Genomic DNA, 16,961 nt, shown 5'->3' on the forward strand with positions numbered 1-16,961 from the left:
AGATTGAAGATGAATATCAAAAGAACCACAAGCCACATGAGGGAAAATCATTTTCAGATAGCATGTGGAATCTGGAATGCAATGTCTGACAGTGTGACGGAGGCAGAGTCAATTGTGGTTGCCAAAAGGGAATTGGATAATTAACTAAAGGGAAACATTTGCAGGACACAGGGAAAGGGTTGTTAAGTGGGGCTAGCTGACATGGGCATGACTGCCCAAATGGCTTCATTCTGTGCTGTAACCATTCTGTGATTCTGTGATCACCTTTCCTATCTCCAGCCTTCTGAGAACCTACCCTCAGCTGTTGCTGTTTCTGATGTTCACTTTCCTGCAGTCCTTTCTTCAGTTGTAAGACATTCTGTTCCAGTTCTTCAATAACATCAGCTGCCTGGTGAAAGAGGATGAAAAAAAGAGAAAGAAAACAACCGTGAGATTAACAAAGGTTAATGGTGGACTTCCACAAAATACTCAGAATAAACTGTGTCCACAGAAGATGACATAACTATAAGATAACCTGGTGTATTGTGAGGCACAATGCTGTTGTGAAGATTTTGACAAATGAAGACCTATCAAACATATTCCAGTAATCAATTTGAAGGACCACACATGAAGGGGCAGCAGGGTAGCATGGTGGTTAGCATAAATGCTTCACAGCTCCAGGGTCCCAGGTTCGATTCCCGGCTGGGTCACTGTCTGTGTGGAGTCTGCACGTCCTCCCCCTGTGTGCGTGGGTTTCCTCCGGGTGCTCCGGTTTCCTCCCACAGTCCAAAGATGTGCGGGTTAGGTGGATTGGCCATGCTAAATTGCCCGTAGTGTCCTAATAAAAGTAAGGTTAAGGGGGGGGGGTTGTTGGGTTACGGGTATAGGGTGGATACGTGGGTTTGAGTAGGGTGATCATGGCTCGGCACAACGTTGAGGGCCGAAGGGCCTGTTCTGTGCTGTACTGTTCTATGTTCTATGAAAAAGTCAGTGAATTTTACATATCAAAGATTTTGCGATAAAGAGGGTGTGTTTAAGTTACTTTAGATACAGGCAATGCGAAAGGTGGTCTCCGTATACCTTGACTGCTGAGTGTGCATGCTCCTGCTTTACGTAGTTGAGCTCAGAGTCATGCTGATTTTGCATTTGCCTCACGGTTTTCTCATGGCCCTCCAACATTTGCTGCTTTTCTTTCTGAAGAGAGCTGTATCTGAGGGGGAAAGAAAATAATAATGCATTGCAAAGATTCTCAGCATCTTAAGTGGGACTTTCTGACAGCAAGCTTACTTTTAATATTTAAGCATTTCACTCTGGATCACCATTTTTAAAAAATATATAGTTTCACTGGTTTTGCATTTATTTGTAACAAATTTGCCAAAAGAAAAGTAAAAGAGGGACAAAAAAATAAACAGGTATGAATACATAGGAAACATATATATAGAAATGAGGTATATTAACATTGGGCAACCATTAACCCTACTGTTTAACTATCTCCATGTTGGCCCATGACATTAAAACATACCAGGGGTGTGTTTGAGGCCTTTTGTTGTGTGCGTGGCTGCTCCCATGGTTTTCTTTACCTCTTGGTTCCTCTGCCCTACTTCCCAAGTACTCTGGGTCCTGTCTCCCCTCTCCGCTTTTCCTATCCGTGGCCCCTGCCCCCCCCCCCCCCCCCCCCCCCCCCCCCCCCCCTCTCTCTCTCTCTCTTCTTTTGTTTGTTTCGGACCCCACCTTATTGGTTGCTGGTCACAAACAGGTCCTCGAACAGGTTGTTAAATTGCTTCCATATGTGGCAGAAGCCTTCTTCCGATCCTCTGATGGTGAATTTTATCTTCTCCGATTTGAGGAATTCTGCTCAGTAGAGCTGCCAGTCTGCGGTCTTGGGTGGTGCTGCTGATCTCCAGCTGAGCAGGAGGCTCTGGCAGATGATCAGGGAGGCAAAGGCAGGGGCGTCTGCCCCTCTCCCCTAAAGATCTCTGGCACTTGCAATACCCCGAAGTTCGCCATTGGAGCACATGGCTCCATCTTCACCCTCACAATCTTGGATATAGCTTCGAAAAAGGCAGCCTAGTACCCAACAAGTCTGGGACAGGACCAAAACTTGTGGGTGTGGTTGACCTTTAGTTACATTTGGCTCAGCCCTGCGCATGAGGAGGTGGAGTTTGCCCTATGCAGTGCTTCGATCCAGAATCCTCCCCCTATCTCTATGCCGAAGCCCTCCTCCCACTTTCCAAGTGTGTCATCCAGCAGAGCCCTTACTTCCTCTAGCAGCCATCCATACATGTCAGCGCAGTTACCGTCCCGTAATTCATCCGATGTTAGAAATCTGTCCAGTAGGGTGTGCCCAGGCAGTTGGGGCAACGTTACAGTTTCTTGCGGAGGATGTTCCTGAGTTGTATGTATCAGAGCTCTTTCCCTTTCGGGAGCTGGAACTTGTCCGTTAGTTCCCCCAGGGTTGCTAATCTGCCGTCTACGTATGGTCCCCTACCATCAGTACCCCTTCTCCCTGTCTCCACCTTTTAAAGCAGGAGGCCATTGTTGCAGGGTCGAATTTATGATTTTTGCAGATGGGGGCCGTAGTGAGCATGAAATGGTGCCTGAGTTGATTCCACATCCTCAGCGTGGCCACCACTACTGGGTTTCTTGAGTATTTGTTTGGGGAAAATTGATTTGATATGATTTATTGTAACGTGTACCTAGGTATAGTGAAAAGTATTGTTCTGCTTACAGTCCAGACAGATCATTCCATGCGGAAAAACATAGGATATACATAAATACACAATGTAAATACATATGCACAGACATTTGGTGAGTATACGGAGTGTCGTACTACTCAGTAAAGAAGATGTATGAAGAGATCAGTTCAGTCCATAAGAGGGTCATTCAGGAGTCTGGTAATAGCGAGGAAGCTGTTTTTGAATCAGTGCGTGTTCTCAGACTTTTGTATCTCCTGCTTGATGGAAGAGGTTGGAAGAGTGAATAAACCGATGGGAGGGGCCATTGATTATGCTGCCCGCTTTCCCAAGGCAGTGGGAGGTGTAGACAGAGTCAATGTATGGGAGGCAAGTTCGTGTGATGGACTAGACAGTATTCACAATTCTCTGTAGTTTCTTTTGGTCTTGGGCCGAGCAGTTGCCATACCAGGCTGAGATGCAGCCAGTTAGGATAATTTCTATGGTGCATCTGTAAAAATTGGTAAGAGTCAATGTGGACATGCTCAATTTCCTTAGTTTCCTGAGAAAGCATAGGCGCTGTTGTGCTTTCCTCTATTCCAGGACCCCCACCTTTCACCCTCCCCAACCTATCAGAAGCCCCTTCATACCCACCCTTCATGCCCCCTCCACCCTCCTTTCATTGGCAGAGCCCCCCCTCAGACCCTGACTTTTGGCAGTGCCACCCCAGCACCTGGCACTGCCACACTGGGAGTGCTCCTCCCGGCTTTGCGGTGCCACCCGGGCACCTTAGCAGTGCCTCCGTGGCAGTGCCACGGTGCCAGCCTGACAGCACCTAGGTACTCATGTTCCAGGGGGAGGGCTGGGGAGCCACCCTGCCCTATCCTGACCACCTGGCCGTGGGAGACCCCCAGGTGCCGTGACTACTGGTCAACATTTGTGTGGACCATTACTAATCGGCGCCCGTGTGACTCCTCACTGGGGAGCCAATTAGATGATGGGAGGCCGTTAAATAGGGAATCCTTCCCGTTACTGGGATGTAAATCGGCCTTAACTAGTGATTATTGGTTTCTCGCCACGCCGTGATAGGATCCGGATCTTGCCAACCGGAGTGTGCCGGTTAGATCGGAAACTGATTGATGTCTGGCAGGGTTCCCGATTTTAGCTCTCCTGCGGTCTAACTGGCTCGCTCGGTTTCGCGCCTGGAGCGATGCAAGCCCATTAGATTGTGCCCTATGCCTCAAAAGTAGTGCATTTGTTGTATAACGGTTTGGAACGTCCTGAGGTCATAACTGGCACCATTTAAATGCAAGCCTTTACTTCTTTTTTTCCGAAAAGTCAGAAGTCTTCTGAATAACCTTGAAACAGAATGCTGTAAATGATCTCCCCATCCAGCACTCAGAACATTTATCAAGATTGAAGATAATAACTGGGTTGTGAAAATGATCTAACTGCTCTATTATATGAATCATTTGCATCTTAAACACTGTTTATTTTACAGATTGTTGGTAGGTTATTGAATAGCATGTATAAATTAGATATATAATAATGGACCAAAAACAATTAGGTGAACTCAAGTGCCGTAGGCTGAGACTAATTTCCAATTTTGAAACTATATTGTTTGTGTCATATACAGGATTTTAATTTTGTAATAAAACTCACTACACAATATACAGTAGAAAATTGAAAGAGCAAGCAGAACTCAGGTATAAAATAATTTAAAAAGGACTTCTATAGATACATATATATATAAAACATAAGAAATTCTGTTTGTGTGTGTGTTCGTGCAAACGTGCGTGCAGTGATACATACACGTAGATTAGCGGCTGTAAAAAGTCTCTGATAACGTTACCAGTAGATGATTATATTTTGGAATCATTGCTACAAAATTACAGGATTTGAATCTGCAGTAGCTTAAAGGAGAATAAATAGAATATATAATAGTATATCATGTGGAGAATGGTTAAAGAGGAAGGAATATGTACAGAAAACCAGCTGATAGGAATCCTATTGTAAACTAGATATCTCATTATTTTCATTTGATTGCTCTAAAGTGTACGACCTGCGCCCTTGAAAAAAAATCACAACAAAACACATAATTTTGTTTTCAATGTACATTTCTAAACATTCGATGGAACACATTTGAAACATACGTTATAACTTGCTTGAAGCAAATATTTAAGTACGGTTTTAAATCAAATCAGAATCATAAATGATCAAAGAGTGAATGTGCAAATCCATATCAAGCCACATTATTTCTCTGTTTGAGGACTGCAATCACATTTCTGTACCAGAATGAAAAATGCAGCCATCTTTTAAAAGGTTGTTATTTAAAGGATAAATTAAAATTGTGTTCATGTTATTAACCTCATTCAGCGACAATTTAATTGCCCACTTGTTATCGGCTTTCTATTTTGTAATACTTTAGTCAACCTTCCAAGCTTGAGCTTTAAAATGATTGAAGAGCTCACTTCAAAGAACCCGAGTTGCTTTAAACTTGCTCCTGAAACTGGTAGGCAGAAGCTCAAAAACGGCTAAATAAAAACAACCTAAAAGAGTGAATAGAATTAAACACCTCACTATTAACCCTTCTTCAATTGGTGGAAAAAGGTCAGGGGTTATAACAAAAACAACTTGCAGCTATGTAGTGCATTTAACCATTGTAAAAATGGCCCACGGAGCTTCACTGGAATGTTACCAAACAAGATTTTGACACCTAGCCACATGAGGAAATATTAGAGCAGATAAAAGAGATAGGGTGGAATTCTCCGCTCCCGGGAAAAATCGGGAGGGCCGTCGTGAACTCGGCCGAGTTTCACGACGGCCTCGGAGGCCGCTCCTCGCCCCCTATACTCCCCTCTCGGCGGGGCTAGGAGCGGCGCTCCATAGCTCTCGGCCGCCGGGAAGCGCGCCGAGAATGACGCAACGGCGGTGCCTATGTGACGTCAGCCGCGCATGTGCAGGTTGGCCGGCTCCAACCCGCGCATGCGCGGCTGACGTCACGACGGCTAACAGCTCGAACCCGCGCATGCGCGGTGGCTGTCTTTCCCCTCAGCCGCCCCGCAAGACGTGGCGGCTTGATCTTGCGGGGCGGCGGAGGGGGAATAGTGCGTCCGATTGAGATGCCGGCCCAACGATCGGTGGGCACCGATCGCGGGCCTGTCCCCTCCCGAGCACAGTCGTGGTGCTCATTCCCCACCAGGCCCCCCACAAGCCCCAAAACGGGCATCTCACGGTGATTTCACAACGGCAGCGACCAGGTGTGGTTGCCGCCGTCGTGAAATGGTCGCGAAAGGCAGGCCACTCGGCCCATCCGGGTCGAAGAATCGTCGGTCGCCGTGAAAAACGGCGAGCGGTGATTCTCCCGAGCGGGGGGCGCCAGGGGTCGTGAAATTAGTCGAGGGGCCCTCCCGCGATTCTCCCACCCGGCGTGGGGAGCGGAGAATCGCGCCAATAGGATTTAAGGAACATTTTAAAAGGAGGAAAGAGAGGTAGAGGGTTAAGGAGGGAAGGCCAGAGCACAGGATCTCAAACAGTTGAAAACACAGCCACCAATTGGGTGATGCACAAGAGTTCAGCAACTCATCAAGGCTCCTTTGACAGTGTCTTCCCAACCCACGACCTCTACTATCAAGGACAAGGGTAGCAGATGCATCGGAACACCAAGTTCCCCTCCAAGCCACACACCATCCTGATTTGGAACTATATCGCTGTTCCTTCACAATCACTGGGTCAAAATCCTAGATTATTATTGTCTTTACTTTAAAAAAAAATTATTTAGAGTACTGTAATGAACTCCAATTGGCTTTATTGGTTGGCCAATTGGAGTATGAGCTCCCTCAATGATAGCTCATTGAGGGGGCCCATATAATCACCTGTGTAGGCTTTGTGAGCAGTCTTAAGTTGACTGGACTGCTAACAGCACTGTTTGTAGCTGCTCCTGTAATATCGTTATTGTAAATAAATATTGGTGTGGTGACGGAACTCCTGCCTCCCGTGGATTATTAGTGGCGACGAGGTAAACTACGAATTTTGCGGAGACCAGCTGCCGCACTCGGAGGGTAAGCCTTGCCATTTTAAAAATGCCGTTTTTTGGGAGGTTAGAGGCATTCGACCCGGCTATTGAGGACTGGTCCCAGTATGTGGAGAGAATGTGTTACTTCTTCCGGGCAAATGATATACTGACGGACGAAAGGAGACGGCTTATCCTGCTGTCGGCGTGCGGACCCTCCGCTTTCGCCATTATACGTAGTCTGACTTATCCCGATACGCCGGACACGAAAACTTTCCAAGAAGTAACGGAATTGGTGAAAGAGCACTACGACCCAAAACCACCCCTCATTTTGCGTAGCTACAGATTCTACACAGCGAAGCGGGAAGACAGGGAGTCAGTCACAAATTTCTTGACCCGCCTGAGAAGGCTGGTAGAAAAATGTGAGTTCGGCCCAACACTAAATGAAATGCTTCGGGACCGGTTAGTGTGTGGTATAAACGACCTCACAATACAGAAATGCCTGTTGGCGGAAACGGAGCTAGACTGCAGGCAGGCGTTACAGCTCGCACTGTCCCTAGAAAAGGCAGCAAGTGGGGCGCAGGAACTACAGGGCACGCCAAGAGGGACTACCACAAGGGTCCTGCTACCAGATAGCCGCTCTCAGGAAAAACCTGAGGAATAGAGGGAAAAAGGAAAACCCCAGAAATGCCCCCAAGTCTGCCAGGACTAACTGAAGCAGAAGGGACCAAATAACCGTTGAAGCCGGTATCCTATTATGGGGAGCCCGGGTAATCGTCCCAGCTCAGGGCCGTCAGGCAATCTTAACTGAGTTACATCACGGACACCCAGGGGTATCTAAAATGAAGATGCTAGCTCGAAGCTACGTTTGGTGGCCAGGTTTGGACACAGACATAGCAGCCTTGGTACGTCGGTGCCAGGAGTGCCAACAGGGGCAAAGAGTGCCACCAGCGGCGCCATTGCACCCGTGGGAATGGCCAGGCAGACCGTGGACCCGCCTGCATATTGACCACGCCGGCCCTTTCATGGCTCAATGTTTTTGGTGATAGTGGACGCCCACTCCAAATGGTTGGACGTCCACCGGGTAAACACGGCAAGCACAGCATCGACAATTGAAAAGCTCAGGGCCTCGTTTGCAACACATGGACTGCCGGAGGTCTTGGTGTCGGACAACGGAACGGCATTCACAAGTGGGGAATTTGGAAAATTCCTGAAGGAAAACGGAGTCCGTCACATCAAAACGGCCCCTTACCATCCAGCGACCAACGGCCTGGCAGAGAGAGCGGTCCAGACACTTAAAGCGGGACTCAAGAAGCAGCCGGCAGCGTCAATAGACACAAAGCTCTCCCGCTGGCTGTTTGATTACAGGACCACACCGCATTCCACAATGGGCATACCGCCAGCTGAACTCTTAATGGGAAGGCGGCTGCGAACGAGGCTGAGTCTCCTTTTCCCAAATTTAACAGGGAAAGTGGAGAAACATCAGGAGGCCCAACGCAGGGGGCATGATAATAGTCGGCAGCAGAGACATTTCCAGGTGGGGGCACCGGTTTGGGTCAAGAATTATGGGAATGGACCAACGTGGGTCAAAGGCACGGTAGAGTCCCAAACAGGGCCCATATCCTATGAGGTTTCAATAAGAGGTAAGGTGCTGAAGAAACACCTAGACCAAATAAGGGCAGCGGAACCACACCAGGAGGCAGGCAAAGCAGGACCGCCTCAAGCTGGGATAGCCCAGACGGAAAGGATACCCACACCCCAGCCCCGAGCAATTTCTCCAGACCCCGTCATCCAGTCATCAGATTCGGAGATGGACACACTCGACGAGGCCGCCGCGACACCTCTCCCCGAGGAGGAGGACGAACAACTTCCAAGGAGGTCGTCAAGGAAAAGACGGGCACCTCTAAGGTACACCCCGCCCACTTCGGAGAACGACCCGGCGGACGATACAGAGGTGACAGACCCAGACATGAGGAGCAGGAAGAAGCTCAGAGGAATGCCAGCTGGCAGGAATTCCTCGGACCTTGGGGGGGAGGGGTGTAATGAACTCCAATTGGCTTTATTGGTTGGCCAATTGGAGTATGAGCTCCCTCAATGATAACTCATTGAGGGGGCCCATATAATCACCTGTGTAGGCTTTGTGAGCAGCCTTAAGTTGACTGGACTGCTAGCAGCACTGTTTGTAGCTGCTCCTGTAATATCGTTATTGTAAATAAATATTGGTGTGGTGACGGAACTCCTGCCTCCCGTGGATTACTACAAGTACCCAATTCAATTTTTCCAATTAAGAGGCAAATTAGCATGCCCAATCCACCTACCCTGCACATCTTTAGGTTGAGGGGGCGAAACCCATGCAAACACAGGGAGAATGTGCAAACTCTAAACGGACAGTGACCCAGAGCCGGGATCGAACCTGGGACCTCGGTGCCATGGGACAGCAGTGCTTACCACTGCACCACCATGCTGCCCAATTATTATTATTACTAAATAACTTTCTTCCTATCAAGATTGTAGATGTACCTAAACCACACTGACTGCAGTGGTTCAAGGCAGCAGCTCACCACCCCCTCTCAAGGGCAATTATGGATGGCCAATAAATGCTGGACAAGGCAGCAACATCCACATCCTGTTAGATAATTTAAAAACATATTGGAAAAGCGTAGAGATCTCAAAGGAGAGTCTGGCTGGGTGAGGTGACAAAAGTAGGGGCAAGACTTTGAAGGGATTTAAAATATAGACATTGTTTAACCAGGGACTCGGGTTCAATTCCAACCATGGGTGACTATGTTGCGTTTGCACATTCTCCCCGTGTCTGCGTGGGTTTCCTTTTGGTTCCTTTTTTTTCCCACACTCTAATGATGTGCAGGCTAGGTGGATTGGCCATTCTAAATTGTCCGTTAGTATTCAAAGGTCAGGTAGGGTTATGGGGTTACAGGGATAGGGTGGGCCCAGGTAGGGTGCTCTTTCAGAGGATCGGTGCAGACTCGATGGGCCGAATGGCCTCCTTCTGCACTGCAGTGAATCTCTGATTCTAGATGCCAATGAAAGCTGCTGAACGTAAGGGTGACGGATGAATGGTATTTTGTGCAAGTTAGGAAACGAGCAGCAGTTTTAGATGACTTCAGTTTCGTGAATTTGGAAGATTGGAGCTGGCCAAGTGTAGGGATGAGGGCAGCACGGTGACATAGTGGGTTAGCACTAATGCCTCACGGCGCCGAGGTCTCAGGTTCGATCCCGGCCCTGGGTCACTGTCCGTGTGGAGTTTGCACATTCTCCCCGTGTTTGCGTGGGTTTCGCCCCCACAACCCAAAGATGTGCCCCTTAATTGGAAAAAAATGAATTGGGTACTCTGAATTTATTTTTTAAAAGTCTAGGGATAACAAAGGTATGGAGGGTGGCTTTGTAGGCGAGCTGTGGCATCAGTGGAGTCCTGCAATGTTACAGATGTAGAAATCAGTGATCTTGGTGATGGCTCAGATATGTGGATCTCTGGACTGAAGATGACATTAAGATTTTTTAAAAGTCTGCGGCAGCCTCACGTACATTCACTGGAGGGACATGGAGTCAGTGCTTAGAACATTGAGTTTGTGGCTGGGACCACAGACAGTGGGGGTGATTCTCCCAAAAGGGAACAAAGTCCCCTAGCGGCGCCTTTAGCTGCATGTTTCCTGGTGCTCATAGTGCCAAGAAACACATGGCTATTCAACAGGACTCACATTGATTAAGGGGCCTGAACAGGAAACGCGCAGCCAAGGCCTTGCACAGCCCCGTTTTGTACAGTGGGGAGCTCCTCTCGCCGGAACTGCCCAGTGTAGTGAAAGATCGGGATGCCATTTTAAAATGATGTTGCAATCTCCGAGACCCCCGAAACGATCCCCAACCTTCCCCAGCCCAAACGCACTATGGGACCCTTGCCCCCACCCCGCAACCCCTCCAACACCCACGGCAGGCACCCCCGGCCTGATTGTGCACACATATAAAATGCCAGCTTAGCACCGTAGCACCTTGGCAGTGCTGACCTGGCACCCTGGCAGAGGCCATGCCAGCTGGCAGTGCCACCTGGGCACCTTGGCTTCAAGACCTTGAGATCACGTTAGATTTCGTGAGGCATGGTGAGCCAGGTAGATCCCGGGAGCAGGGTCTCCAGGCTTTCATCTGCTATGGAGAAAGGAATATACAAAAAGCAAACATTGTAAGAACAGTCAGCCACAATTATGGGATACTTATTACTGCATGCTATTTGTGTCCTTTACTTTCATTGTTATTATACTTTTCCTTAAACTGACATTATTTTGTGTTAATAAAGTGAAAGGTAGGAGAGGGGAAGGTGTCTGACATCTATAAGGTAATGCAGGAGGTGGAGGAGTCGTCAGTGGAGGAGCTGAAGGCTAAATGGGAGGAGGAACTCGGGGAGCAGATAGAGGACGGGACTTGGGCGGAGGCCTTGGAGAGAGTCAACTCCTCCTCCTCATGTGCGAGGCTTAGTCTCATCCAATTTAAGGTGCTGCACCGGGCCCATATGTCCGGGACTAGGATGAGTAGGTTCTTCGGGGGTGAGGACAGGTGCACCAGATGTTCGGGGAGTCCTGCGAACCACGCCCATATGTTCTGGGCATGCCCAGCACTGGAAGAATTCTGGAAGGGGGTGGCGGGGACGGTGTCGAGGGTGGTTGGATCCAAGGTCAAACCAGGGTGGGGACTCGCGATTTTTGGGGTTGGGGTGGAGCCGGGAGTGCAGGAGGCGAAAGAGGCCGGTGTCCTGGCCTTTGCGTCCCTAGTAGCCCGTCGAAGGATTCTGTTACAATGGAAGGATGCAAGGCCCCCAAGCGTGGAGACCTGGATCAGTGACATGGCGGGATTTATAAAATTGGAAAAGGTCAAATTTGCCCTGAGAGGATCAATACAAGGGTTCTATAAACGATGGCAGCCTTTTCTGGACTTCCTGGCTCAGAGATAGGTAACTGGGTCAATAGCAGCAGCAACCCGGGGGGGGGGGGGGGGGGGGGGGGGGGGGTGCATTATTGTAGTGTTTATTCTGTAACTTTATAGTGTGTTAATTTGCGTTGTTGTTAAAATGCTGGGTTGTTCATGGGGATGGGGCGAATGTATATGATTGTTAATATTATTGTTATTTTCGGTATTTTACTAAGGTGCGTTATTGTTGTATAAAATCAAAATTTCTCAATAAAAATTATTTAAAAAAAAAAAAAGTGAAAGGTAGCATTTACAAGGGACAAACTTCTTTTCACACTTTTCTCAGTCAGGCTGAGTGCAATGCGCTCCCAGACCAGGTGCAAAACTGCAAAGTAAGAAGTCTACTCCAAAGTTGTTCCGTAAGTGCATAATGGAACACTGCAGTTGCGGAAGGTCCAATCAGACCATTTTTGTGACACCACGTACCTTATCTTTACCTCCTGCAGCTCCAAGCATATCATCTGGCAGCGCTGCTCCAGTTCCCCCTTTTCTTGGGTTAATTTCTGTCGCACCAAATTACTATTCTCAGCCTCTATGGTCAACTGCTGCACGCGAGCCTCCAGTTCTTTCACCATTTGGTTCTGTGGGTGCAAACAACTAATTAAATACAATCCCTGTGACAATGTTTGTCAATACAAACTACAGGCTCATGGGTACACCTATCCACCAAAATATCACTTCTGGATTGTTATAAGCCATATGGGTCTTACGGGGTGGGGATGATTTACTACCCCGTGGATCATGGAGAATACGAAACTGGATGCAGTCGGGAAACACGATACAGCTTCTATCGCACATTCGGTCAGATTTTGCTTCCTGTCCGTGGTAAAGGGCAATTTAAATTCAAATTACTTCTCAACTGAAATAAATGCACTGACTATACCCGGAAACATTTGATCCCAATTCAATAGCCACAACATGGCTTTCTGTACACTTCATAATACCATAAAACACCCTCAATGGGTACTTACAGCCCAAAATGTCACAATGTTCAGTGCTTCTTTTTGAATTTCCCATTGTCCAAGTCCAAAACTGTGGCTGATTTTTTTCCTTCATTCTTTCCTGGGATATGGGTGTCGTAGGCAAGGCCAGCATTAGTTGCCTGTCCCTAATTGCCCTTGAAATGAGTGGCATTTTAAGAATCAACCACATTGCAGTGGATCTGGAGTCACACACAGGCCAGACCGGGTAAGGATGACAAATTTCCTTCCCTATAGGGCATGACTGAATCAGGTTTTTACAATTGATAATGGTTTCATGGTCATCATTATACTTTTAATTTCAGATCTTTTATTGAATTCAAATTTCAACATCTGCCATGGCAGGATTTGAACCAGGGCTCCCAGAGTTACCCTGGGTCTATGGATTACTAGTCCAGTAATAATACCACCAGGCCACTCTAAATGTGGTGAGAAACCAAATGACACCAACTCAGGCCATTCTCCAAATGAAATGAAAATGAAAATCGCTTATTGTCACGAGTAGGCTTCAATGAAGTTACCGTGAAAAGCCCCTAGTCGCCACATTCCGGCGCCTGTTCGGGGAGGCTGGTACGGGAATCGAACCGTGCTGCTCGCTTGCTTGGTCTGCTTTAACCAGCCCCTATTGATGACGGGACAGACCTCCTATCTTAACGACCTCTCAACGAGCGGTCAAGGGTGCCTTGAGTACACCTATTTAAAAACGTGAAGCTAGCTTCAGGCTGCTGAGGGTATCGGAGGAGGTGAGTAGCCACCTTCGACATCAGCCATTGGTGGGGGGTCACCCTAGGCTGGGGGGTGAGGGACTCAGCACCTGTGGGTCCAACAGGCCATCCCCTGGATTGTGTATACCCATAACAGAGGCAACTTTAGCTGCTGCCTGTCCATCCCACTGAATACCGCCAGGACAGAGCCCGGTCTGTGGTAATATGGTGAAGGTCACTTTAACTCCCTCTGACAGTGGTGGCCTTTGGCTGCACAGCTGAAGGCTATCGCTTATCGGGGATAGGCATTGTTAAGTACACAAGCACGTTACGGCTCTCAAGTAGATTCCTGGGGGTAGACATGCCATGTCGCAGACGAGCATTATTTCCTAGCATCCCAATCAGACTGTGAGGACTGGACACTTTGCCTGAACACTGGAGGTGTCAACACCACAGATGCAGCAATCCCTCCAGCTGGGCCTCAGCACTTGGAATATCCCTGCGATCAAAGGGTGGGTGTGTGGAATGGGGGGGGCACCTGGGCTCCCCCTAATGTTCGTGGCAGGGGTCTGAGTCCGGGGTCAGATGCTCAGGGGCCCCTGTTGTCGCCGGGAGTGTGTGTGCAGGGCAGAGTCCCCCGAATCACCTCGTGGGATGGCACCCTGAGAGAAGGCGGGAAGCGTAAGGGTGGGGAAAGCTTGGGAGATTCGAGGGATTGGGGTGGATTGTTGGTCTTTCACCCTTTCCAATTTCTTACAGATATCACATTATGGATGATATTGTGGACCCTGTAGCAGTTGCCCTCACGGTGCCAGTGGCAGTCTAAGCAGCCAGATGCCGAGAAGGCGGTGGCAGCAGCACTGACAGAGGTGCGAGGCGACTGTCCATTTCCAGGGCCTACCCCACACCCTTAGGACCGGCCACCATCAGGCAGGGGAGGGATCCAGAGGGGGGAGGCCAGCAACGGCCCAAGTTGTACTGGCATCGCTGGTCGTTTGAGATGCCGGACAACATATGCCGCAGGAGGCTCCGCCTCAAAAAGAAGACGACGAGCCACCTGTGCCATATCCTTATGGACTTGGCACCATGTGGAGGAAGGTACCCACTCCTGGTGGCTGTCAAAGTTACCGCAGTCCTGATTGTCTCCGCTTCAGGCTCATTCCAGAGCTCGAGAGGAGAATTGTGCAGCACATCCCAACCTACAGCCCACAAGTACATTCATGAAGTCACGGTTGCCCTGCTTGCCCGGGCAGCTAACCATATAAACTTTGCCGGGACCAAGCCCAACAAGTTGCCCGGGCAATAAGATTCTCCATCAGTGCCGGGATGCCCCAGGTCCAGGGGTTAATAGATAGCACACATGTCGCCTTGCATGCACTGGGTCAACATTAACAGGAAGGGGTTCCACTCCCTGAATGTTCAACTCATGTGCAACCACCCTCTCCAGATGATGCACGTGCAGACCTCCGATTGCTGTCTCCCCTGGAGGTTCCTGCCTCCACTTGATGTGCATTGGTAACTATGTGGTGCTCACCAGATCGTGCCCCAAAAGCATGTCCACTAATGCCGGCCACCGAGGTGTTTCTCTGTGCTGGTGGATGGTGGAGATAACAACTGAGACACATCGATGGTGGCATTGTAGGACCTCGGCGTCGTGAGTCAGCTGTGCTAACCAGTGCCATCGTGCTGCCCTCCTGAACAAATTCAACCTGTTCTGCTCATGGTTAAAACAAAATATATAGAAGTTTTTATAATAGGACGGGGAATCTTGACATTCAAGCAGCTCTGTCTTTACCATTTGGAAACATGCTGATCTTTAATTATTATTATTTTTTTTTATAAATTTAGATTACCCAATTATTTTTTCCAATTAAGGGGCAATTTAGCGTGACCAATCCACCTACTCTGCGCATTTTTGGGTTGTGGGGGCGAAACCCACGCAGACACGGGGAGAATGTGCAAACTCCACACGGACAGTGACCCAGAGCCGGGATCGAACCTGGGACCTCAGCACCGTGAGGCGGTTGTGCTAACCACTAGGCCACCGTGCTGCCCTCTGATCTTTAATTATAACCACAAACAGCATCAACTGCTGTTGGTGAAAGGAATGCATTCTGCAAATGAATTGTGAAATTTGTGAAATGCGACTGGACTTTGTACCGTGCTCCAAAATGTCACAAGTTTAAAATAATTATTTTTGAAACACTGAAGCATTATACTTAGTAGAAAGTCATTTTTGATACAAAAACATGTGATATCAAACATCTGTTGTTCATAAACTAAAAATATGAACGCTTCAAGCGTTTAATGGCCAGCCTATAGAAGTAATTCTGCTGGAGCCAAAATATAGGTACAGCTGTCTGTTCTAAGCAGATCTGAGACAAAACAGAAAATGCTGGAAAGTCCAGCAGATCTGACAGCATCTGTGGAGAGAGAAAAGAGCTAACATTTCAAATCTGGATGACTTTGATGAAGCTGGTGGGGTCCTTCTGTAAATATGCAGATGAGGCTCAGATGACGTCCTTGTGCCTGGCTGCAAGTTTAATGGCCCCCATGGTTATCTGCTTCCCTAATCTCCATATTTATACACCTCTCCAATACATCACTACCACTAGGAAGGAGGTCTGAAGGCAACCACCAGATTCTTGTATCCTCTGGTTCCCTTGTAGCGTTTCCATTACCTGATCACCATTACTAAAATCTGTTCTTTCAGGTGCATGATACTGTGGTTGATCAGTATTGCTGCTGTCCTGTTCTTTCCCAATGTCCTCTAAAGATCCTACGGTCTGGAATAGTTAATTTCACATCATGCCCAGTTTATAGCCTCCAATAGTTATGCAGAATGCACTGTAATGCAGAACGCACTGTAATGCAGAACAATACCAGCAACGTGGGTTCAATTCCCGTACCGGCCTCCCCGAATAGGCGCTGGAATGTGGCGACTCGGGGGTTTTCACAGTAACTTCATTGAAGCCTACTTGTGACAATAAGCCATTATTATTATTATTACCATGGGCACGATTTAACAGCCTTATCGCGCCCGACTTAGCTTCGGGTTGAGGCTGTTGAATGCCGCAAGAGGCTTCTCGTGAGATTTGCGATGCTCGAAACGCCTCACGAGATTTATCGGAGTTTCACGAGATATTACAATCTGCTGAGCTGCCAACCATTCCTCACAGAAATCGGTATCCAGGTATTCTGGCAGTAAAATCTGGATTTTCATTTCGAAGGAAAAATGCCCACCAATCTGAGTGTAGCTTTACACCTTTATTGCACAAATCTAAAACACAAATGAAACATGCTTCATACATGTACATCATCATGAGTGGGCGTTTTCAAATTAAGTTTCTAACATTTAGTAAATCTAAGAATGAAAAATGTGAACAAAATATTCAAATAATAATCTTTAATGTCACAAGTAGCTTTACATGAACACTGCAATGAAGTCACTGTTAAAAGCCCCTAGTCACCACACTCCAGCGCCTGTTCGGGTACACAGAGGGAGAATTCAGAATGTCCAAATTATCTCACAGCACGTCTTTCAGGACTTGTGGGAGGAAACCGGACCACCCGGAGGAAACCCACACAGACACGGGAAAACGTGCAGACTCCACACAGACAGTGATACAACCCGGGAATC

At 48.1% G+C, this 16,961-nt stretch overlaps 1 protein-coding gene across 11 annotated transcripts in view; it reads right to left on the reverse strand.

The window, feature by feature from the left end:
- The window catches only part of cep112 (centrosomal protein 112), a 698,524-nt gene that overhangs the window by 418,633 nt on the left and 262,930 nt on the right, over nt 1-16,961 (reverse strand). For all 11 annotated transcript variants that reach the window (XR_005457964.1, XR_005457967.1, XR_005457965.1 and 8 more), the window contains 3 exons: nt 12,064-12,218; nt 1,060-1,189; nt 296-388 (listed from right to left, as the gene is read on the reverse strand). Coding sequence is in view for 7 of the 11 variants with exons in the window: in XM_038777029.1 (XP_038632957.1) it covers nt 296-388; nt 1,060-1,189; nt 12,064-12,218 (378 nt within the window). In the remaining 4 variants the exon portion in view is untranslated. The remainder of the gene's footprint in view (nt 1-295; nt 389-1,059; nt 1,190-12,063; nt 12,219-16,961) is intronic.

The sequence above is a fragment of the Scyliorhinus canicula genome, chromosome 18 (assembly GCF_902713615.1).
Source record: "Scyliorhinus canicula chromosome 18, sScyCan1.1, whole genome shotgun sequence".
NCBI lineage: Eukaryota > Metazoa > Chordata > Chondrichthyes > Carcharhiniformes > Scyliorhinidae > Scyliorhinus > Scyliorhinus canicula.